Source organism: Lynx rufus, unplaced genomic scaffold (assembly GCF_022079265.1).
Source record: "Lynx rufus isolate CCGP_SWC_20201006 ecotype Redwood Valley unplaced genomic scaffold, mLynRuf1.p SCAF_14, whole genome shotgun sequence".
Taxonomy (NCBI): Eukaryota; Metazoa; Chordata; class Mammalia; order Carnivora; family Felidae; genus Lynx; species Lynx rufus.
The window spans coordinates 45,646,174-45,671,670 of record NW_025814828.1 but is presented as its reverse complement, the minus strand read 5'-3'; the positions used below and the strand labels follow the sequence as shown (position 1 = coordinate 45,671,670).

The 25,497-nt window shown below is 36.4% G+C and overlaps 1 protein-coding gene across 7 annotated transcripts in view; it reads left to right on the top strand.

Annotated features, from left to right (window-relative positions):
* The window catches only part of ATRX (ATRX chromatin remodeler), a 322,803-nt gene that overhangs the window by 231,034 nt on the left and 66,272 nt on the right, over positions 1-25,497 (top strand). For all 7 annotated transcript variants that reach the window (XM_047076254.1, XM_047076252.1, XM_047076256.1 and 4 more), the window contains 2 exons: positions 8,884-9,034; positions 13,982-14,088. In XM_047076254.1, coding sequence (XP_046932210.1) covers positions 8,884-9,034; positions 13,982-14,088 — 258 coding nt within the window. The remainder of the gene's footprint in view (positions 1-8,883; positions 9,035-13,981; positions 14,089-25,497) is intronic.

The window sequence follows — 25,497 nt, the reverse complement described above, 5'->3', positions numbered from 1 at the left end:
ATTTTAGGTGACTCTTGAAGGATAGTGAAGCATAAATAGAAGTTTGCCTTGCAAAGAATGGGAGAAAATAACAAGACCTTCAAGGAAAGGTATGGATTCTTGGAAATATGTGACATGTTTAGATAATAGTTCATTGTGGTTTGAATATCAATACTTAATGAGCTATCTATAAGTAATGGAAATTACCAGGACCCAGACACACACAAAAAAAGGAACTGATAATTTAAACCATTCAAGGTATGCTATGGAAGCCCTAGGGATATGCTAGTCTTGTGACTAGCAGCTTTGGCTTTCACCTACTCAGTGATATGATACAAGGCCTTGAGCCCTCTATGAGGTGGAGAGTTCTTTGAACCCAGATTAAACCTGAATCTCTAAAGGGTATATATAGTCCATTGAAGAATAGGATAGAAAAAAAATGTGCCCATCAATCCAGGTAGATGGCAGAGTTTATCTGTTTCACCCTGGTCTCTGGGTTGAGAAAAATAGTTTCTTTGCATTCATAATCTTGGGCTTTCCCTTATATAGGTTATGATTTGAATGTACATTACTTAGTCTAAAAATCTCAAGCTGAAATACCTCAAAAGTAATTCGGGGTAGTTGATCCTTTGGAGCACCTGGCAGAAGCAGATGCAGAATAAGTACGGAGATGTATGACCTTTACCAAGGATTCTCACATATTACAAATACACTGAAAGTGAGATGACAATAAAAATTATAGAGGAGAGTTCCGGCGAAAGATGGCTGCATAGGAGGGCACTGGGCTCACCTTGTCCTGCTGATCACTTAGATTCCACCCACACCTGCCTAAATAACCCAGAAAACCTCCAGAAACCTAGCAGAACGGACTCTCTGGAGCCAAGTGTAGTCAAGAGGCCCACGGAAGAGGTTAGGAAGGGCGGAGAGGCGGTGCATGTTACACGGACTGGCAGGAGGGAGCCGGGACAGTGGAGGGGCAGCCTGCCCAGCAAGGCAGAGCCCCTGAAGTCTGGATTGCAAAAACAGAGGGGCGGACTGCATGAGTTCTGACAGTCAGCGGGACTTAACATCTGGAATGTTAAAAGTCAACAGCTCTGCTCAGAGAGCAGGAGGGCGAGAGGACAGTAGGAGGGAGAGTTGTTGAGCCCCAGGAGACAGAGCTCAGTTCGGTGGGGAACAAAGGTGCTGGCAAGCGCCATCTCCCTCTCCCATCCCCCAGCCGTAATCCCAAAGGGAACCAGTTCCCATCACTGAACCTCCTTGCACAGTGCAAGCACCCAACGCTGTGCTTCTGTGGATCTATCCCTCCGACTGGTCTGCCTCTCTACCAGAGCTGCAGGGCTCCTCCCGCAGGGGACCACCAAAGGCAAAGCTAGCTAAACCTGCCCCTCCTGCCTCTGTACACCTTGCGGATCCACCCCTTCTAATACGCCCTTGGCCAGATCCCATCCAAGTCTCACCACAAGCCTGGCAGTGTGCAAGGAGCCCAGGTAGGGGCCACACCTCTGCACAGTGAGTCCTGCCCCTGGGAGAGGGGAAGATAGGGTACACACCAGTCTGACTGTGGCCCCATCTGTGGGCTGGGGACAGACATCAGGTCTCACTGTGGCACCACCCACGAAAACAAGTTACTCCAGACAGCACAGGGGACGTGCCCTGCAGTTTGGCAACACCCCAGGGACTATCCAAAATAACAAAACGGATGAACTCTCCTCAAAACAAACTCCAGGAAGTAGCAACAGCTAATGAATTGATCAGAAATGATTTAAGCAATATAACGGAACAAGAATTTAGAATAATGGTCATAAAGTTAATCTCTGGGCTTCAAAAAAGTATAGACGAATTTTTTCTCTATAGCAGAGAATCTATTGCTACAGAGATCAAGGGACTAAGAAATAGTCAGGAGGAGCTAAAAAATGCTATAAATGAGGTGCAAAATAAAATGGCAACCACAGCTCGGATTAAAGAGGCAGAGGAGAGAATAGGTGAATAAGAAGATAAAATTATGGAAAAGAGGAAGCTGAGAAAAATATTTAAAAAATCCAGGAGTATGAGGGGAGAATTAGAGCACTAAGTGACGCAATCAAACAGAGCAATATCCATATCATGGTAATACCAGAAGAAGAAAAAGAAGAGACAGAGAAAGGGGCTGAAGGTGTACTTGAACAAATTACAGCTGAGAACTTCCCTGATCTGGGGAAGGAAACAGGCATTGAAATCCAAGAGGCACACAGAAAACTCCCTTCAGATGTAACTTGAATCGATGTTCTGCATGACATATCAGTGAAACTGTCAAAATACAAGGATAAAGTAGAGAATTCTGAAAGCAGCTAGGGAATAAACAGGCCCTAACTTACAAAGGTAAACACATAAGGGTAGTAGCTGACCTACCTACTGAAACTTGGCAGGCCAGAAAGGAATGGCAAGAAATCTTCAATGTGATGAACAGAAAAAAAAAATGCAGCCGAGAATCCTTCATCCAGCAAGTCTGTCTTTAAAAATAGAAGGAGAGATAAAGGTCTTCCCAAACAAACAAAAACTGAAGGAATTCATCACCACTAAACCAGTCCTACAAGAGATCCTAAGGGGGATTCTGTGAGTGAAATGTTGCAAGGACCACAAAGTACCAGAGACATCACTACAAGCATGACATCTACAGACATCACAATGACTTCTAAACCCATATCTTTCAATTATATCACTGAATGTAAATGGACTAAATGCTCCAACCAAAAGACATAGGGTATCAGAATGGATAAAAAAGCAAAACATATCTATTTGCTATCTACAAGAGACTCATTTTAGACCCGAGGACACCTTCAGATTGAAAGTGAGGGGATGGAGAACTATCTATCATGCTACTGGAAGTCAAAAGAAAGCTGGAGTAGCCATACTTATATCAGACAAACTAGACTTTAAATTAAAGGCTGTAACAAGAGATGAAGAATGGCATTATGTAATAATTACAGGGTCTGTCCATGAGGAAGAGCTAACAATTATAAATGTCTGTGTGCCAAATACGGGAGCCCCCAAATGTATAAAACAATCACAAACACAAGCAACCTTCTTGAAAAGAATGGTAATTGCAGGGGACTTTGATACTCCACTTACAACAATGGATAGATCATCTTGACACAGGATCAATAAAGAAACAAGGGCCCTCAATGATACATTGGATTAGATGGACTTGACAGATCTATTTAGAACTCTGCATCCCAAAGCAACAGAATATACTTTATTCTCAAGTGCACATGGAACATTCTCCAAGATATATCGCATACTATTTTGGGTCACAAAACAGCCCTTCATAATTGTAAAAGAATTGAGATCATACCATGCACACTTGCAGACCACAGTCCTATGAAACTTGAAATCAACCACAAGAAAAAGTCAGGAAAACCTCCAAAAGTATGGAAGTAAAGAACACCCTATTAAAGAATGAATGGGTGAACCAGGCAATTAGAGGAGAAATTTAAAAATATATGGAAACAGATGAAAATGAAAACACAACAATCCAAATGCTTTGGGATGCAGCGAAGGCAGTCCTGAGAGGAAAATACATTGCAATCTAGGCCTATCTCAAGGAACAAGAAAAATCCCAAATACAAAATCTAACAGTACACCTATAGGAAATAGAAGCAGAACAGCAAAGACACCCCAAACCCAGCAGAAGAAGAGAAATAATGAAGAGTAGAGCAGAAGTAAACAATATAGAATCTAAAAAAACTGTAGAGGAGATCAGTGAAACCAAGAGTTGGTTTTTTGAAAAAACACACAAAATTGATAAACCTTTAGCCAGGCTTCTCAAAAGGAAAAGGGAGATGATCCAAATAGATAAAATCATGAATGAAAATGGAATTATGACAACCAGTCCCTCAGAAATACAAGCCATTATCAGGGAACACTATGAAAAATTATATGCCAACAAACTGGGCAACCTGGAAGAAATGGACAAATTCCTAAATACCCACACACTTCCAAAACTCAAACAGGAAGAAATAGAAAACTTGAACTTAACCAGTGAATAAATTGAACGAGTTATCAAAAATCTCCCAACAAATAAGAGTCCAGGACCCGATGGCTTCCCAGGGGAATTGTACCAGAAATTTAAAGCAGAGATAATACCTAACCTTCTCAAGCTATTCCAAAAAATAGAAAGGGAAGGAAAACTTCCAGACTCATTCTATGAAGCCAGCATTACTTTGATTCCTAAACCGGACAGAGGCCCAGTAAAAAAAGAGAACTACAAGCCAATATCCCTGATGAATATGGACGCAAAAATTCTCAATAAGATACTAGCAAATCGAATTCAACAGCATATAAAAAGAATTATTTTCCATGATCTAGCGGGATTCATTCGTGGGCTGCAGGGCTGTTTCAACATTCGCAAATCAATCAATGTGATACATCACATCAATAAAAGAAAAGATAAGAACCATATGATCCTGTCAATCGATGCAGAAAAAGGATTTGACAAAATTCAGCATCGTTTCTTAAGAAAAACCCTCGAGAAGGTTGGGATAGAAGGAACATCCTTAAACATCATCAAAGCCATTTATGAAAAGCCCACAGCTAATATCATCCTCAATGGGGAAAAACTGAGCGCTTTCTCCCTGAGATCAGGAACACAACAGGGATGTCCACTCTCACTGCTGTTGTTTAACATAGTGTTGGAAGTGCTAGCATCAGTAAGCAGACAACAAAAGGAAATCAAAGGCATCAAAATTGGCAAAGATGAAGTCAACCTTTCACTTTTTGCAGACGACATGATATTATACATGGAAAACCCGATAGACTCCACCAAACGTCTGCTAGAACTGATACATGAATTCAGCAAAGTTGCAGGATACAAAATCAATGTACAGAAATCAGTTTCATTCTTATACACTAACAATGAAGCAACAGAAAGACAAGTAAAGAAACTGATCCCACTCACAGTTGCATCGAGAATCATAAAATACCTAGGAATAAACCTAACCAAAGATGTAAAAGATCTGTGAGCTGAAAACTTTTGAAAGCTTATGAAGGAAATTGAAGAAGACAGAAATGGAAAAGCATTCCGTGCTCATGGATTGGAAGAATAAATATTGTTAAAATGTCAATACTACCCAAAGCAGTCTACACATTCCATGCAACAAAATTGCACCAGCATTCCTCTGAAAGCTAGAACATACAATCCTAAAGTTTGTATGGAACCACAAAAGACTCTGAATAGCCAAAGTAATTTTGAGGAAGAAGACCAAAGTGGTAGGCATCACAATCCCAGACTTTAGCCTCTACTACAAAGCTGTAATCATCAAGACAGCATGGTACTGGCACAAAAACAGACACATAGACCAATGGAGTAGAATAGAAACCCCAGAATTAGACCCAGAAAAGTATAGCCAACTAATCTTTGACAAAGCAGCAAAGAATATCCAATGGAAAAAGACAATCTCTTTCACAAATGGTTTTGGGAGAGCTGGATGGCAACATGCAGAATGAAACTAGACCACTTTCTTACACCATTCACAAAGATAAACTCAAAATAGGTAAAGGACCTGAATGTGAGACAGGAAACTATCAAAACCCTAGAGGAGAAAGCAGGAAAAAACCTCTCTGACCTCAGGCGCAGCAATTTCTTACTTGACACATCCCCAAAGGCAAGGGAATTAAAAGCAAATGAACTATTGGGATCTCATGAAGATAAAAAGCTTTTGTACTGCAAAGGAAACAGTCAACAAAACTAAAAGGCAAGCAACAGAATGGGAAGAGATATTTGCAAATGACATATCGGGCAAAGGGCTAGTATCCAAAATCTATACAGAACTCACCAAACTCCACACCCGAAAAACAAATAATTCAGTGACGAAATGGGCAGAAAACATGAATAGGCACATCTCTAAAGAAGACATCCAGATGGCCAACAGGCACATGAAAAGAGGCTCAGCATCACTCCTCATCAGGGAAATACAAATTAAAAACACACTGAGATATCGTCTCACGCCAGAGTGGCCAAAATGAACAAATCAGGAGACTATAGATGCTGGAGAGGATGTGGAGAAACAGGAACCCTCTAGCACTGTTGGTGGGAATGCAAACTGGTACAGCCGCTCTGGAAAACAGTGTGGAGGCTCCTCAAAAAATTAAGAATAGACCTACCCTATGACCCAGCAATAGCACTGCTGGGAATTTACCCAAGGTATACAGGAATGCTGATGCATAGGGGCACTTGTACCCCAATGTTTATAGCAGCACTTTCAACAACAGCCAAATTATGGAAAGAGCCTAAATGTCCATTAACTGATGAATGGATAAAGAAATTGTGGTTTATATACACAATGGAATACTACGTGGCAATGAGAAAGAATGAAATATGGCCTTTTGTGGCAACATGGATGGAACTGGAGAGTGTTATGCTAAGTGAAATAAGTCATATAGAGAAAGACAGATACTGTATGTTTTCACTCTTATGTGGATCCTGAGAAGCTTAACTGAAGATCATGGGGGAGGGGAAGGTAAAAAAAAAAAGACAGGGAGGGAGCCAAAACTTAAAAGACTCTTAAAAACTGAGAACAAACTGAGGGTTGATGGGGTTTCGAGGGAGGGGAGGGTGGGTGAGGGGTATTGAGGAGGGCACCTATTGGGATGAGCACTAGGTGTTGTATGGAAACCAATTTGACAATAAATCTCACATTAAAAAAATTACAGAATAATCAAGGAAACTATTATCTTCAGGAAACGTTAGCCACGATATGAGTTAGCAGCAAGCCTGACAAAAGTTAACACACAAAACTAACAGCCTAATTAGATTCTCTAGAGCCTCAGATAATAGAAGTTTTTGATAAAGACTACAGTTATTTTTAGTGAGAATTTTAAATATCACATGTATAAGTTTATGCCCTAAAATTTAAAACTTATGAGATAGACCATATTCTAGAAAAGTATAACAACACTGAGTGTTCTTTTGACAGTTGCCAAAAATTAGAAATGATCTACATGTCTATGAGAGGGACTGATGAGATGCCATAATGTCTGTGAGGAGAGCTAAAAATGATGGTATATTTGGGCAGTGGAATTCTACATAGAGGTTAGAGTGATTAAGTAAGTCTCACTTTGAATGAAAAATGATAAGCTACATTTATTGAAGAAATAAATCATATAAAGATACATCCAGTATGTACTGATTACATGTAGTTTAAAAACATGAAAGGTAATATAGGGTTTAGGCATACATGTGTAGTGAAAATATAAAAACATACACAAAAATAGTAAATATAGAATTGAGGGTTTTATTTTATTTTGATTTATATATATTTGTGTTTTTACTTTTTTTAAGTGTAGTTGACTCAATGTTACATTAGTTTCAGGTGTACAACTTAGTGATTTGACAAGTTTATGCATTATGCTATATTCCCCACAAATGTGGCTATCATTTGTCCTGTTATATTGCTATTAATATCATTAACTGTATTCCTTATGCTGTGCCTTTTATTCTCATGGCTTGGTTTGTTCTATGTATTTATAGGTCTGATACTGCTTTTTGTTTATTCATTTGTTTTGCTTTGTTTTTAGATTCCCATGAATTAACTCATTCCATAACCAGAGGCCTGTATGTCCCTCTCCCCTTCACCCATTTTGTCTGCCCATCCTCTTCCCCTCTGGCAACACTGTTTGTTCTCTGTATTTATATATCTGATTCTGCTTTTTTTTAATTCATTTTTTAAGATTCCGCTTATGGGCAGAATCATATGGTATTTTCCCTTAGGAGTCTGACTTATTTCACATATCTTAATGCCCTGTAAATCTAGAGAGTTTTATAAGTTGGAATTTTAGAAACCTCCTAGAAAGAAGGGAGGGATAGAAGAGGATGCAATTGGGTATGGTTACATATTACTTGTCAACTGCATCAGAAGCAGATTTAATTAATAAGTGGTAAAATTTAATAAAGATTGGATGTGGGAAACACTGCTGTTCATTATATTCTATATACTTTTGTGAATGTATAAAATATTTTGTTTATAACAAAAATGTGTAAAAATTTAAAATAGTTTGCATTAAAAAGCAGTTCAGGGAAGGTACAAAAAGCAGGTAAACCTTTATGTTCCTTGTTTTGAATTGAACTGTTTATGTTTAGATATTAATGGATTATTTTGTATTACTTTCTTCTTATATCTTTTATAGTCAAAAGTTTGCGGGGAAAATAAGAAAATGATTTAACATGATATCATCATTCTGGGATCAATCCTTGTTTGTTTTCCAGAATTCTGTTAGGAAAGAGAAATGTTTCATGCCCCTAAGATCTTTTCTCTCTTGATCTCTGAGTCAGTCTGTCTCTTCCCTCCCTCCTCTCCTCCCTACCTTTCTCTGTCTTTCTTTGGTTCTCTAGGTCTTTTTTCTCTCCTAGTCTCTGTCTCTTGGGATGTGTGTTGGGAGTTATACTCTCTCAGTGCCTTGGGGCTTTGCCTCTTAGGGTCTCTGTTTTTCTGAGTCTCTCACTCCCAGGCACTGTTTCTCATAGTTGTACTTTCTCAGGGTCTTTCTCTTGCTTACTCTCTCACTTGATGTGCCTGCTCCCACTCAATGTTTTTCTTCCTTTGCATCCAAACGTGTGTGTTTGTGTGTGTCTGACTCCCTGTCTCTTTCTCTCCCTCTCCTAGGGTGGGTTTGTCCCCTCTACTCTACTCCCCCACCTTGTGTCTTTTTCTCACAGTATAACTCTCTCTTTCCTGGGGTGGTCTTTTTTTCCCTCTTTTTGCAAGAGGGTGCCCTCCCTCCCTGTCATCCCCCTCTCCCCTCTCCTCTTCTTCCTTCCCCTCTCTCCCTCTCTCTCCTCTTTCTCTTGGTGCCTGTCTTAATCCTTCTTTCAGGATCTTTCAGTTTTCTTATTTGCCTACTTATTTATGTTTCATTTGTTTTATTTAGGTAAAGCTACTTCTTCTAATCCAAGCAGCCCAGCTCCAGACTGGTACAAAGATTTTGTTACAGATGCTGATGCTGAGGTTTTAGAACATTCTGGAAAAATGGTACTTCTCTTTGAAATTCTTCGAATGGCAGAGGAAATTGGGGATAAAGTGTAAGTTTCTCCTATTTTTATTCTATAAATGAACCTTTTTAATAATCATTCTGTTGTTTAAACAATTTATTTGAAGAAATCTGTTTTGTTTTCTTCCTTAGAAAGATGTAATTTTTTTGGTTAATGTAGTGATAGACCACTGTCTTCCTTCTAAGCCACTAGTTCTGAGTGCATATTCTGGTTATTTCTTCATTGCGGTTTTCCCTTTCTGGCTATTGCACCTTGAACTTATTTCTTTGAGCCAAGCCTCTGATGGATATCTATATTTCACTATCTTTAAACTTATTTTTCAATCCATGTAGTGTGGTTTCTACCATGTTACTTTATTGAGATTTTTTCCCCCTAAAGTCAGTTAGTGACCTTTTAATCTCCAAATCTAGTGCCCTTCAGACTGTATTTCACCTCTTTGACTATTCTCCATAATTTCTCCTTTGTTTTTGTTCCTGTTTGTTTTACTTCTAGCATTTGTGTCCCCATTCCCTTCCTTGCGTCCCTGCCTTCCACTCTCATCCTTCAAATTACTATTCAGAAAACATACTTTTAATGTTTTGAACCATACTTACTGTTTAGGTTGTTATAAGGTCCCAACATCTGATCATAAAATATTTTAAAAATGTGTCTGTGATTCTTTAATAACAGTTTAACATAAGGCTGAAATAAACCTTTTATCTTAAAAACTTTCAAACTCAGTTCTTTTAACTCTTGGAAGGAGGTAGATCTGCTATTAATATTTCTAATCCATCTTTTAATATACCTCTAATGTTAATACATTCTTTTTTTTTTATTTTTTTTAAATTTTAATGTTTATTTCTGAGACAGAGACAGAGCATGAGTGGGGGAGGGGCAGAGAGAGAGGGAGACACAGAATCAGAAGCAGGCTCCAGGCTCTAAGCTGTCAGCACAGAGCCCGATGCGGGGCTCGAACTCACAAACCGTGAGATCATGACCTGATCTGAAGTCAGTCGCTCAACTGACTGAGCCACCCAGGCAACCCTAATGTTAATGCATTCTAATATACTTGTATGTCTTTTCACTGGATAGTGAGTTGTTTGAAGACACAGAGTGTTTTATTATTTTTATTAACTTATTACATCTTGCACTTAGTAATTACTCGATAAAATTTATTTTTGTTGTATATTACGACTTTATTTACACAGAAACAAGTGGTTCAGATATGTAATGAATGGAGTGACAGTATTGGAGGTAAAGGACATGTTTTGGAATAGAAATAACAGGATTTAGTACATTAAATTCAGGGCAATAAGAATGAAAGAGTAGTCAAAAATGACTCCTAGGCTTCCAGACCAGGAGGCTGGTGAATTCTGGTGCTACTTACTAAAATGGAGAATAGGGAAGAACTACGTTTATTAGACATTGTAAAGAAGTCTGTTCTGGCTATGTTAAGTTTGAGAGCCCTATTAGATATCCATAGAAGATGCAAGTAAAAAGTGGATATTTGAATTCAGCATTCCTAAGAAGTCAGGAGAAATGATTGCTCTGACATGCTTTGCTCTTTTCTGCTATCAACTTCTGTAGTTTAAAATTAATTTTTATTTGGGTACCATACAAGAATTTTAAGAATATGGAAGGGATTTTAGTGGTCTTTTAATTTCCTAGGCAGTGCAAGAATCTCTTCCACCATTTTCATCATGATGTTCTCGTAGCCTCTCCTATGGTAGAACATTTGCCATTTCAGAAGGCTACCTATAGTTGAATACTTCAAATTTTTAGAAATTGTATCCTTATCTTTAGTTTGTACTTTATCCCTATACATTTTCCTTGTGGTTTAAAATTGAACATATCTTTTGCTTCTTTTACACTCTTACAGTGATATTTTTTTAGTTATAAGCCCAACTGATAGACATTACCAGTGCTAGTACTATAAAACTATGCATTTCCTTAACTGTGATTACCACTATTCTTTATTTGTCCAACATTTCCTTATGGAAGTTTTCAAACATAAAAACAGAAAGAATTTTACAGTGAATACCCATATACCTATCACCTAGCATCTATACTATATTCTATATTTCATTGTACTGTCTTTATTACGTATCTATTTATCTATCCATCTTATTTTCCTGGTGCCTTCCAATGCAGGTTGCAGACATCAGTACTACTGTTTTAATTGTCTCCTTTTCAGATAATGGTGGGTTCATCTCTCTTGTCACTTTTAGCTTTTTTTTTTTCCTCTGCATTGATCTATTCTTTGTATGGCCTAATTTCATAGGTTTTAAACATATTTCAGTTTTTTAGCACCCATCTCAAAATATGGTCACAGCAAACAAAACACTTCAACTGAGTTTTTATTAACACAGAGTTATAGTAAAGCAGGTTCTTGTTTATTCTGGACCCTATAGTTCATCCATGCAGTCCAATAGAGAGGTTTTCCAACATCTAAGTAACACTGTTGGTTCATATTGAACTCATGGTCAACTGAGACTCTCGTTTATTTTTTAAAGAAGAACTGCTGTTAAATCAGATTTTTCTATTCTCTATTTGTGCAGTTGATCTTTTGACCCAAGTGTAAACTTGATATTTCATGGGGCAAAAGATAAATGAATTCCAGTGATTTTAGCCAATGGTGTGTTGATAAGTGTTTAACAACTGACTCTTCAGAAAAATAATAGCACAAAAGGAAATGAAGCAAGAAAGAAAAGCTCTAATTTGTAACATTTGCTGATTTTCATAGTCAAATACTGCCATGTTCAATTTTAAGCTATCATCATGATGTCAGTGGGGGGAAGAAATGCTAACAATCTACTTTCCTGTTCCAAGCTAGTTATACCTAATTCCAGTACACTACTGGTTTCAGTCCAGCCCTTCTAACTTGTTTTCTGTCATTTAAATATTAAAATTTGATTAAATTTTAATTTTCCAGATTTTTTATATATGTATGAATTTGATTTGTATTGATTTTATATTTTCATAGGAGTCACTAATAAAATAGATAAAGCCAAGGTAGTTTATACAAGTTTGAAAATTATTACCAATCCGGGCAGTAGTTTTTCATGTTATCTGCAACTAGAAAAAGTTAACAGAGATAACCATTAGTATGTAGCCACTTAATCCTAATAATACCACCTTTTTCATAGTGAGGTTTTTCTGAGCTCAGTGGTTCCCAGAACCAGTCTTAATGCTGACTCAAGTCAACCTTTTTCCAGAATAGTAACCCAAATTCCAGATTAATTCCAATTAAATAAATAATTAGTATTTCTAAGAATAAGTTTCCTAGTTATAGGAATTGCAAGAAACTTAATCTGTAGCTCAGAAAGAAGTGATTCAGTAAAGGTTTTGATTCTGGGAAAGATAATCAACCTACTGAGGGATCAAGGCCGTTGGTCATTTACACTTAGTATTGGGAATAAATTCATTTCCTTACCAGTATACCAGGAGTACCAACTAGGAGACATTAGACTTCCATAGTGCATGCAGAGTTTAGGAAGTCATACAATAGCCAGTGCATATGTTGTTAACTCCAACAGCTGTTTCATAACTTGAGTTGTTCTTTTTAGTTCTACTAAATCTGAAGACATCCAGCATTGAGTGTTGAAGGATCTTCTGGAGTCATAAAAGCATTGTTCTCTTATAGTACAGCTTTCAGAATCAATTAAAACCAAACTGCTTGGACAGATGTCTAGTTCCTTATGTACTAACCTACTTTGTTTGCATATGTAAGGGAGAGAATGAGCCTTCCTTCATTCTCTTTCTAGATTTTTTTTTCATTTCCTGTGTATAATTATGTCCACTTCTCACCAAAGGGATAGATGAGAGTAGTGATTTTCAAACTGTTTCTCAGAGCCCTTGAAAGTTGGTGACCTAGAGCAAAGGCTAAGGGGCCAGTGACACTTTTACCTTCTTCTCCCCCAAGGCACCCTGATTTTATGTGTATGTATACACACGTGTGTGTGTGTGTGTGTGTGTGTGTGTGTGTGTGTATTTTTTTTTATTTAAGTCCCAGTTAGTTAACATACAATGTAATTGTAGTTTCAGGTTCAACAGGTGATGGGGATTAAAGAGTGTACTTGTGATGAGCATCAGGTGTTGTATAGAAGTGTTGAATCACTATATAGTAATTATATTGAAATTATTTATTATATTTAATACCGCATAAGCCATTTTCATGGCTAAAATCAGGAGTTAGAAAACTATTGGGATGGAGAATCAGGAATCTGCAGACATATTTGAAATGGAATAACAAAGTGTTTTAGAATGTGTATAAGTCTAAAATTACTCAAATACTTTTAATAAGACTTTTTTATCATATTTACTAAGTAGTGTCTTTTATACAATAAAAGTTTTAAATTTTCTGAAATCCTGTTTATCAGCTTTTTTCCTGTAGATCATACTTTTGGTGTTCTAAGAATTGTTTGTCTAACCCCAAGTTACACGAATTTTCTTAATTGTGTTTTTTAAACATTCTACAGTTTAACATTTTAAATTTATATTTATGCTGCATCTTGAATTACTTTTTGTATAAAGTGTGAGATTTAGGCCAAAATTCTTTTTTTTTTTTTTTTTTTTTTGCATATGGATGTTGAATTTTGCCAAGATCATTGTTGAAAAAATTATCCTTTTTCCACTGAATTGCCTCTGCTCTTTGTAAAAAACCATTTAGCTAACTATATTGTGTGGCTTTCTATATCTGGACCCTATATTCTGTTCCATTGATTTGTGCTTGTCCCTTAATCAGCACTACATTCTGATTACTTAAGCTTTGTAAACGTTGAAATCACATAAAGTTAGGCCTCCAACTTTTTCAAAGTTGTTTTGGGTACTGTGTGTGCTCAGCATTCTCATATAAACTTTAGAATCAGCTTGTTAATTTCTCAAAAGTCATACTATAGTTTTGATTAGAATTGTGTTGAATTTGTAGACCAATTTGGGAAGAAGTGATATCTTTACTATGTGAATATTCTAATTCATGAACACTCTCCATTTTTTTAGCCTTGTTTTCAGCCAGTCTCTCATATCTCTGGACTTGATTGAAGATTTTCTTGAATTGGCTAGTAGGGAAAAGACAGAAGATAAAGATAAACCTCTTATTTACAAAGGTAAGTTACAAACATTTCTGTATTATAATTTTTGTATATGTGTTGCCGAAGCGAGCACTGTATTATAATTTTTGAAACCTTCGTTTAAATGTATTTTACAAGCATTTTAACAATAAAAGAAAAAAATACTACCCAGACACACAACTTTAATGTATTCATTTTTTCTGCACATTCTTCTTGTCCTTATCTAGGTAAATATGGTCTTAACTGTTGGAATTGTAACATAAAATAAGATTTTTTGGTTTTTTTTTGTTTTTGTAAAGAGCTTTATTGAGATATAATTCACATATCATGCAGTTCAACCATTTTAAGTGAACAGTTTATTGGTTTTTAGTATATTCATGGAGTTATGCAACCATCACCACAACTTTCAACCATTTTAATCGCCACCAAAGAAACCCTGTACCCTTTAGCTGTTACCCTCCTACCCGTGCCTTCCACCTCTTCAAACCTTAAGCAGTCACTCATCAATCTACTTTCTGTTTCTATAGATTAACCTGTTCTGAAACTTTCATATAAAGGGATTCATATAATATGTGTTTTTTTGTGACTTTTTTTTTTTCATATAGTGTGTTTCAGGGTTATTCCATGTTGTAGCATGTGTCAATATTGTATTCATTAGGTAATAAAGACCTAATATTCCATTGTATGGATAATACCCACATTTTGATTATCCATTTATTCATTCATATATATCTGGGTTGTTTTCACCTTTTGACTGTTGTGAACAGTGCTATGATAAATATTTGTATTCAAGTATTTAAGCATCTGTTTTCACTTCTTTTGGTTGTATACTTAGGAATGGAATTATTGGGTATTGTGGTAATTTTATGTTTAACTTATTGAGGAACCACCAAACTGTTTTCCTTACTGGCTGTACTATTTTACATTTCCACAAGCAGTGTACAAGGGTTCCAGTTTCTCCACATCTTCACCAATAGTTATCTTCTGTTTTGTTTTGCTTTGAGCTGCTTTGCTTTGCTTTGCTTTGCTTTGCTTTGCTTTGTTTTATTACAAGCATACCTCAGGGATATTGAGGGTTTGGTTCCAGACCACTGCAAAAAAGCCTGGAGCCTGCTTTGGATTCTTTGTCTCCCTCTCTCTCTCTCTGCCCCTCCCCCACTCACGCTCTCTCTCAAAAAATGAATAATCATTAAAAAAATAAGACAGCAGTGAAGTTTGCTGCATTGATTGACTTTTTACATGAACAGTTTCTGTGTAGCATGCAATGCTGTTTGATAACATTTTGCCCCCAGTAGAATTCCTTTCAAAATTGGATTCAGTCTTCTCAAACCCTGCTGCTGCTTTATCAAATATGTTTATATAACATTTTGGATCATTTGTTGTCATTTCAGTGATCTTCACAGCATCTTCACCAGAAGTAGATTCCACCTCAAGAAACCACTTCCTTTTCTCATCTGTAAGAGGCAAATCCTCATCTGTTCAAGTTTTATCTTGACATTGCAACAATTCAGTCCTATCTTCAGGCTTCACTTCTCTTTTTTTTTTTCAAAAAACTTTTTTAAGTTTATTTATTTTAAGAGAGAGACAGTGTGAGTGTGGGAGGGGTAGAGAGGGAGACAGAAAATCCCTAGCAGGCTCTGTGCTGCCAGGGTGGAGCCCAATGTAGGGATCAAACCCACTAAAGTGTGAGATTATGACCTGAGCTGAAACCAAGAGTTGGATGCTTAACCGACTGAGCCACCCAGGCACCCCTCAGGCTTCACTTCTAATTCCAGTTGTCTTGCTATTTCAATCACATCTGAAGTTATTTCTTCCAGTGAAATCTTGAACCTCTAAAATTCATCTATGAGGGTTGGATTCAACTTCTTCCAAATGTCGATATTTTGACCTCTTCCCATGAATCACAAATGTTCTTTTTTATTACTTTTTATTTTGAAAGAGAGAGAGAGTGTATGCATGCAAGCAGGGGAGGAGCAAAGAGAGAGGGAGAGAGAGAATCCCAAGCAGGTTCTGCACCATCAGTGCAGAACCCAATGTGGGTCCAAACCCATGAACTATGAGATCATGACCTGAACTGAAATCAAGTCGGATGCTTAACTGACTGAGTCACCCACGTGCCCCCACAAATGTTCTTAATAGCACCTAGAATGGTGAATGCTTTCCAGAAGGTTTTCAATTTATTTTGAGGCTACAGCCTTACAAAATGTATTTCTTAAATCATAAAACTCGAATGTTTAAATTACTCTTTCATCTATGGGCTGCAGAATAAATGGTGTGTTAGCAGATCATGAAAACAACATTAATCTTGTGTTCATTTTCATAAGACTTCTTGGCTGATGAGGTGCATGGTCAATGAGCAGTAATATTTTGAAAGAAGCCTTTTTTTTTCCTGAGCAGTAGGTCTCAACAGTGGACTTAAAATACTTAGTAAACCAGGTCAAAAACAGATGTGCCGTCATCCAGGCCTTGTTGTTCCCTTTATAGAGCACAGGCAGTGTAGATTTAGCTTAATTCTTCAGAGGCCCTGGATTTTCAGAATAGTAAATGAGCATTAGCTTCAACTTAAAGTTACCAGCTGAATTAGCCCCTAAGAAGAGAGTCAGTCTGTTCTTTGAGTTTTGAAGCCAGGCATTGACTTCTCTCTAGCTATGAAAGTCAGAGATGACATCATCTTGTAATAGAAGGCTGTTTTGTCTACATTGAAAATACATTGTTTAGTATAGCCACCTTTACTAATTATTTTAGCTAGATCTTCTGGATAACCTGCAACAGCTTTTACATCAGCACTTGTTGCTTCACCTTGCACTTTTGTGTTATGGAGACCACTTTCTTTATATCTCATGAGTCAACCTCTGCTTGCTTTAAACTTTTATTTTGCAGCTTCTTCACCTCTCTTGGCTTTCATAGAACTGGAGAGAGTTAGGGCCTTGCTCTGGATTAGATTTTGGCCTAATGAAATGTCATGACTGGTTTGATTTTCTATCCAGACCACTAAAACTTTTTCCACATCAGCAATAAGACTGTTTTGCTTCTTTAAACATTCATGTGTTCACTGGAGTAGCACTTTTAATTTCCTTGGAGAACTTTTCCTTTGCATTTACAACTTGGCTAACTGGCAGAAGAGGCCTAGCTTTAGGCCCATCGCATCTGTCAACATGCCTTCCTCATTAAGCTTAATCATTTCTAGCTTTTGACTTAAAGTGAGAAACATATGACTCCTCCTTTTACTTGAACACCTAGAGGCCAAGTGTAGGGTTATTAATTGGCCCAATTTCATTATTATTGTGTCTCAGAAAATAGGAAGGTCTGAGGAGAGGGAGAAATGTGGGGGATTGGCCAGTTGGTGGAACAGTCAGAACATACGCAACACATATTAGTGAAGTTCTCTGTCTTCAGTGGGTGTAATTCATTGTACCTCAAAATAGTTACAATAGTAACGTCAGATTTTACTGAACACAGGTCACCATAACGAATATGATAATGAAAAAGTTTGAAATATTGCTAGAATTTCCAAAATGTGACACAGAAACACAGAGTGCGCAAATGTACCAATAGACTTGCTTGACACAGGGTTGCCACAAACCTTCAATTTGTGAAAAAACAGTATGTGAGAAATATCACAATAAAATAAGGCCAGCTTGTAAAGCCATCCTAGTGGCTATGAAGTGGTATCTCATTGTGATTTTGATTTGTATTTCTCTAATGACTCATAATGTTGAACATCTTTTCATGTTTTTATTGACTATTTGTATCTTTGGAGAAATGTTTATTGAGGTCCTTTGCCCATTTTTGAATTTAGTTATTTGTCATTGAGTTAAGTTTTAGGAGGTTTGTTTTATATTTTCTGCATATGAAGCTCTTATTAAATGTATGATTCACAAATATTTTTTCTTGTTCTGTGGGTTGTCATTTCACTTTCTTTTTTAAAAAATTTTAGTGTTTATTCATTTTTTTTTGAGAGAGAGGGGGAGAGGGGCAGTGAGAGAGGGAGACACAGAATCTGAAGCAGGCTCCAGGCTCTGAACTGTCAGCACAGAGCCAGATGCAGGGCTCAAACCCATGAACTGCGAGATCATGATCTGAGCTGAAGTCAGACACTTAACTGACTGAGCCACCCAGATGCCCCTCACTTTCTTGATAGTGTTTTTTGATGGACACAAGTTATTCTTTTTGATGAAGTCCAGGAGATCTGTATTTTCTTTTGTTACTTGTGTTGTTGGTGTTATATCTAAAAAACCATTGCCAGATATGTTCATGAAGATTTATCCCTGTTTCCTTCAAAGAATTGTATAACTTTTGCTCTTATATTTAGGTTTTTGATCCATTTTGAGTTGATTTCTATATATAATGTGAAGTTAAGGTCCAAATTTCTATATATGATGTGAAGTAAAGGTCCAACTTCAGTCTTTTGCTGTGGCTATTCAGTTATCCTTGCACTATTTCTTGAAAGGACTATTCTTTCCCTGTTTAATGGTCTTGGCACCCTTGTTGAAAATCAGCTGGTCATAGACCCGTAGGCTTATTTCTTGATTCTTAGTTCTATTCCACTAATCTATATCAGTCCTTATGCCAGTAACATACTGTCTTGATTATCTTTGCTTTGAAAGTAAGTTTTGAAAGTGAATCATCCTGTTTTGTTCTTCTTCAAGATTGTTTAGGCTATTCTGGGTCCCTGGCAATTCCATATGAATTTTCAAATCAGTTTGTAAATTTCTACAGAGAAGTCAGCACAGGGATTCTGATTAGGATTCTAATTGGGATTATGATAGGGATTACGTTGAATCTTTATTTCATTTTAGGAAGCATTGCCATCTTAACAATATTCAGTCTTCTGATCCATGAACTAGGATGTTTTAGGATTTATTTAAGTCTTTAATTTTCTTTCACAAGTGTTTTGTAGTTTTTAGTACATACATTTTGCATGTTGTGTGTTAATTTATTCCTACTTATTTTATTCTTTTTGATGGTAATTTAAATGGAATTTTGTTTTTAATAATAATTTTGGATTGTGTCTTGCAAATGTTTTTAAAAAATTAAGTTTTGCATATTAATTCAATTATTAGTCCTAATAGTTTTTAAGTGGATAAAGGGTTTTCCATATACAAGATCATATTATTTGCAAATAAAGATAATTTATATTTTCCTTTCCAATGTGGATTACTTCTATTTCTTTTTCTTGACCAATTTCCGTGGTTATACCTCTTAGTACAGTGTTGAGTGACAAGAGCAGATGCCCTTTTCTTGTTCTTAATCTTGGGGGAGAGAGCATCTGATCTTTCACCATTAGTATAGTGTTGTAGTTTTTTCATAGAAGCTGAGGAAGTTCCTTTCTAGTTCCAGTTTTGTAATTTTTTTTTATCATGAATGGTGTTAGATATTGTCAAATGATTTCTGTGCATCTACTGAGATTATCATATGGGTTTTTAAAATTCTTTTGATATGGTACATTACTTTGAATGTCAGTAAACCAACCTTGCATGCCTGGGATAAATCCCATTTGGTCATGGTATATAATTCGCTTTATATGTTGCTGGATTCTGTTTTCTAATATTTTGTTGAGGATTTGTGCATCCTTATTCATAAGAGATACTAGTTTTCAGTTTTGTTTTCTTTTACTATTTGGTTTTGGTATGAGGCTAATACTGCCCTCATTTTAATGAGTTGGGAAGTATTCCTTTTCCTGTTTTTTGAAAGAGTTTGAAAAAAAATGAAAGAGTTTGGGAAGAATTGATGTTAGTTCTTTTTAAAATGTTTGCCAGAAATGAGAAAGAATGAAATATGGCCCTTTGTAGCAACGTGGATGGAACTGGAGAGTGTGATGCTAAGTGAAATAAGCCATACAGAGAAAGACAGATACCATATGTTTTCACTATTATGTGGATCCTGAGAAACTTAACAGAAACCCATGGGGGAGGGAAAGGAAAAAAAAAAAAAAGAGGTTAGAGTGGGAGAGAGCCAAAGCATAAGAGACTCTTAAAAACTGAGAACAAACTGAGGGTTGATGGGGGGTGGGAGGGAGGAGAGGGTGGGTGATGGATATTGAGGAGGGCACCTTTTGGAATGAGCACTGGGTGTTGTATGGAAACCAATTTGACAATAAATTTCATATATAAAAAAAAACTGAGAACAAACTGAGGGTTGATGGGGGGTGGGAAGGAGGGGAGGGTGGGTGATGGGTATTGAGGAGGGCACCTTTTGGGATGAGCACTGGGTGTTGTATGGAAACCAATTTGACAATAAATTTCATATATTGAAAAAAAAATGAAAATAAAATGTTTGCCAAAATTCAGTAGTGAAGCTATCTGGACCTAGGCTTTTATTGTGGGTAGTTTTTATCATCATTATCAATAGCATTATTGTAAAATATACATAACATAAAATTTAACATTTTGTCAGAGTAAAAAGGCAACCTACATTACAGGAGAAAACATTTGCAACTCATATATCATTTAAGGGGTTAATATCCAGAATACATAAAGAACTACAATTCCACAATAAACAGATAATCTAATTCAAAAAATGGGCAAAAGAAACAGACACTTGGAAAGATGCTCAACATCACTCATCATCAGGGAGATACAGATCAAAACCACATTGAGATACCACCTCACACCGGTCAGAGTGGCTAAAATTAACAACTCAGGAAACAACAGCTGCTGGTGAAGATGTGGAGAAATGGGAATCCTCTTGCAGTGTTGGTGGGAATGCAAACTGGTGCAGCTGCTCTGGAAATCAGTGTGGAGGTTCCTTAAAAAATAAAAAATAGAACTACCCTACAACCCAGCAATAGCACTACTAGGAATTTATACAGGGGATACAGGAGTGCTGATTCATAGGGGCACAAGTACCCCAACGTTTATAGCAGCAGTTTCAACAATAGCCATATTGTGGAAAGAGCCTAAATGTCCATCAACTGATGAATGGATAAAGAAGATGTGGTTTGTATATACAATGGGATACTACTTGGCACTGAGAAAGAATGAAATCCTGCCATTTGTGACAATGTGGATGGAACTGGAGGGTGTTATGCTAAGTGAAATAAGTCAGTCAGAGAAGGACAGATACCATATGTTTTCACTCATATGTGGAATTTGAGAAACTTAACAGAAGATCATGGGGGAAGGGAAGGGGAAAAATAGTTTCAAGCAGAGAGGGAGGCAAACCCATAAGAGACTCTTAAATACAGAGAACAAACTGAGGGTTGATGGGATGTCAGGGGAGAGGGAAAATGGGTGTTGGGCATTGAGGAGGGCACTTGTTGGGATGAGCACTGAGTGTTGTATGTAAGCAATGAATCACGGGAATCTACTTCCAAAACCAAGAGCACACTGTATACACTGTATGTTAGCCAACCTGACAAATTATATTTTTAAAAAATGGGCAAAAGATTCAAATAGACATTTCTCTAAAGATAATATACAAATGACCTACAAGCACATGAAAATATGCCCAGCATCACTAATCATTAGAGAAATGTAAATCAAAACCACAATGAGATACAACCTCACACCTATTGGAATAGCTAACATCAAAAAAAAAAAAATCAGTAAATACTGGGTTGGTAATGATGTCGAGATTTTGAAACATTTGTGCACTATTGGTAGGAATATAAAATGATACAGCCACTGTGGAAAATAGTATAAAATTTCCTCAAAAAATTAAAACTAAAATTATCATATGATCCAACAATAACACTTCTGGGTATATACCCAAAATAATTGATAGCGTGGTCTCTGAGATATTTGTACACCAATATTCATAGCTACATTATTCACAATAATGAAAAGGTAGTAACAATCCAAGTGTATATTGGTAGATGGATGGATAAACAAAATGTGGTATAAACACATAGTAGAATATTTCTCAGCTTTTAAAAGGAAGGAAATCTTGTCACATGCTATAATATGGATGAACCCTGAGACAGAGTTCATTAAGGTTATTAAATGAAATAAGCCAGCACAAAAAAAGATGAATACTATGCAATTCCATCCACTTCAGATGTCTACAGTAGTCAAATTCACAGAGACAGAAAGTAGAATGGGCTTACTATGAGGAAGGGAGAATGGGGAGTTGTTTAATGTGTATAGAGTTTCGCTTTGCAAGATGAGAATGTTCTGGAGATACGTTAACACTACTGAACTATACACTTAAAATCAACCGATGGTAAATTTTATGGTGTCTGTTTTTTCTACCACAATTTAAGAAGATACATCACCAGCTCCTAGTGGAGATTGGGTAAAATAGGAGGTTAGTTTGTTTTGCACCAAATCTTTCTGATTTATGTTTGTGTTTTGTTAAAAATACAAATTTTTAAAAACTGGTTAAGAGATACAGGACAAGAAAATTAAAACTCTGTAATGATTTTTTAGTCTATAAGACAGATTTATATTTAAAATTAGTGGACATTAGGGGTGCCTGGGTGGCTCAGTCGGTTGGGTGTCTGACTAACTTAGGTCATGATCTTGTGGTCTGTGGGTTCGAGCCCCGTATCAGGCTCTATACAGAGCCCAGAGTCTGCTTCATATTCTGTGTCTCGTTCTCTCTCTGCCCCTCTCCCGCTTGTGCTCAGTCTCTCTCAAGAATAAATAAATATTAAAAAAATAAATTAGTAGACATATATACATATTTTTGATGAGTATCTTAGGAAACACACTTGTAGTCCCTTTCTGAAAGAGCTGATAGTCTAATGGTGAATACAGATATTAAATACAAAAAAATTAAATGCCCAGGAAATTGAGGGAACAGTATTTCTGTGATTTAAGGAGTCTTCTAATCTGTTTGCCTCAGGATATCTCAGATAGCTCCTTAGTCTGTCTTAACCATATTTCCCCTACTCAGTCAATTAATAGAAAAAAGGAAAACCAAATTGGGAGGAGAGAGATAGGAAGGGGAAAAGGATTTTACCATTTTGACCATTTTTAAGTGTACTGTTCTATGGCATTAAGTATACCCATATTACCATGCAGCCATAACCACCATTTTAAAAAATTAATTTTCACCTCTTTTGCTGGGAAGCAAGTCCATGGAGCTCCTTATGCTGTCACACCAAGAGTTCCTCTTCCCATAAATTGAATTTGTTTTTGTTTTTTTTTGCTGATCATTTCACAAACATTTGGATGTTACTTTGTACATGATGTTACTATATATATCACTTTCAATTCTACAGTAATCTGCCTAATAAAAATCATAACTTTTGCCATTATTATACATTTGGATTATTGTACTCAATTTTTCACTATTACAGGTAATCTACCATGGGTACTTTGATAGTAGTGGGTGGGTTTTTAAAATTTTCTTTGGGTTAAATTTCCACATAAAATTACTGAATTTAAGGGTATACTGTTTTTCTATTTGAGAATAATACAGTGTATATTATGAATACTATTTGCAGTATCCTTATTTCTTTATGTGAATATTAAAATTGACAGTTACTTCTTATCAATAACATAAAAATTATTTAGGTTTTCTTTCCAATAAAAAGCAATCTGTTTATTATTCAAATCTTTTCTTCACATAATTGTGTAGTTATTTGAATGATCGGAATCATATTTTTCTTTTAACAGCTATTGAGATATAAACATATTTTTGATGAAGAAATATTTTGAAAAAGCAGGCTATACATATTGTGGCCTTTCTTTAATTTTACATATAACTGACACAATACCCTATTAGTTTCAGGTGTATGTCATAATAATTTGATATTTTTTATGCATTATGAAATGACCTCCATGATGTCTAGTTACCATGTTTTTACTGCATAGTTATTACAATACTGTTGATTATATTCTTTATGTTGTACGTTATATACCATGACTTTATTTAATAGGTGGAAGTTTGTATCTCTTAATTTTGTTCACATTTTTTGCCCATCCCCCATCCCCTCCCCATTCTGGTAACCAGCAGTTTGTTTCCTGTATCCATGACTCTGTTTCCATTTCTTTGTTTGTTAGAGTTCACATATAAGTAAAATCATATGGTCTTTGTCTTCCTCTCTGTCTGACTTATTTCACTTAGCATAATACTCTCTGGGTCCATCCATGTTGTCACCAAATGGCAAGATCTCATCCTTTTTTATGGCTGAGTAATACTCCATTGTGCATGCATACACATATTTAGGTTGCTTCCTTATCTTAGCTATTGTAAGTCATGCTGCGGTGAACATAGTCAATATATCTCTTTGTGTTTTTACTGTTTTTTGTTTTAAAATTTATTTCAAAGAGAGAGTGTACATGTGCATGTGAGCATGGGAGGGGCATAGAGAAAAAGAGAAAGAGAGAGAATCCCAAGCAGGCTCTGGGCTTTGAGTGTGAGCCCGATGTGGCTCAATTTCACAAACATTGAGATCCTGCCCTGAGCCGAAATCAAGAGTGTGATGATTAACTGACTGAGCCACCCAGGCATCCCTGGTCTCTTTGAATTGGTGTTTGCATTTTCTTTGGAAAAATACCCAGAAGTAGAATGCCAAACCATAGGGTAGTTCTATTTTTAATTTTTTGAAGAATCTCCTTAGTGGCTGCACCAATTTAACATTCCCACAACACTGTGTAATGGTTCCCTTTTTTTCAGCATTGTTACCAGCATTTGTTTTTTTTTGTTTTTTTGTTTTTTGATAGTAGCCAATCTGACCAGTGTGAGGTGATATTTTGGTTTTGATTTGGGCTTCACTGATGCCTAGTGATTTTGTGCCTCTTTTCATGTGCCTGTTGGCCATCTTTATGTAGTCTTTGAAAAAAATGTCTGTTCAAGTCTTCTGCCTATTTTTAAATCAAGTTGAGTGTTTTGGTATTAAGTTGTGTAAGTTCTTTATTTATTTTGGAATTGAACCCCTTACTGGTTTATGATTTGCAAATCTCTTCTCCCATTCTGTAGATTGCCATTTTGTTTTGTTGATGGTTTTCTTCAATGTGCAAGAACTTTCTAATTTGATATAATCCTACTTGTTTATGTATATAATCCCATTTGTTTAATTTAGCTTTTGCTGCTCATGCTTGAAGAGACTGGTCAAAAAAAAAAAATACTGCTAAGACGAATGTTAATGAGCTTACTGCCTGTGTTTTCTTCTAAAGTTTTATTGTTTCCGGCCTTACATTTAAGTGTTTAAAACATTTTGAATTTATTTTTGTATATGGTGTATGATAGTGGTACAGTTTCAGTCTTTTGCATGTAGCTGTCCGGCTTTCCCTATACCATTTATTGAGGAGGCTTTTTTTCCCGCATCGTACATTCTTGCCTCCTTTGGCATAGATTCATTGACCATATGTGTGTAGGTTTATTTATGGGCTCTCTACCTTGTTCCATTGTATTATGTGTCTGTTTTTGTTCCAGTACCAGACTGTTTTGATTACTGTAGCTTTGTAGTATACTTTGAGATGTTGGAGCATGATATCTCCAGTTTTGTTCTTCTTTCTCAAGATTATTTTGGCTATTTGGCATCTTTTGTGGTTC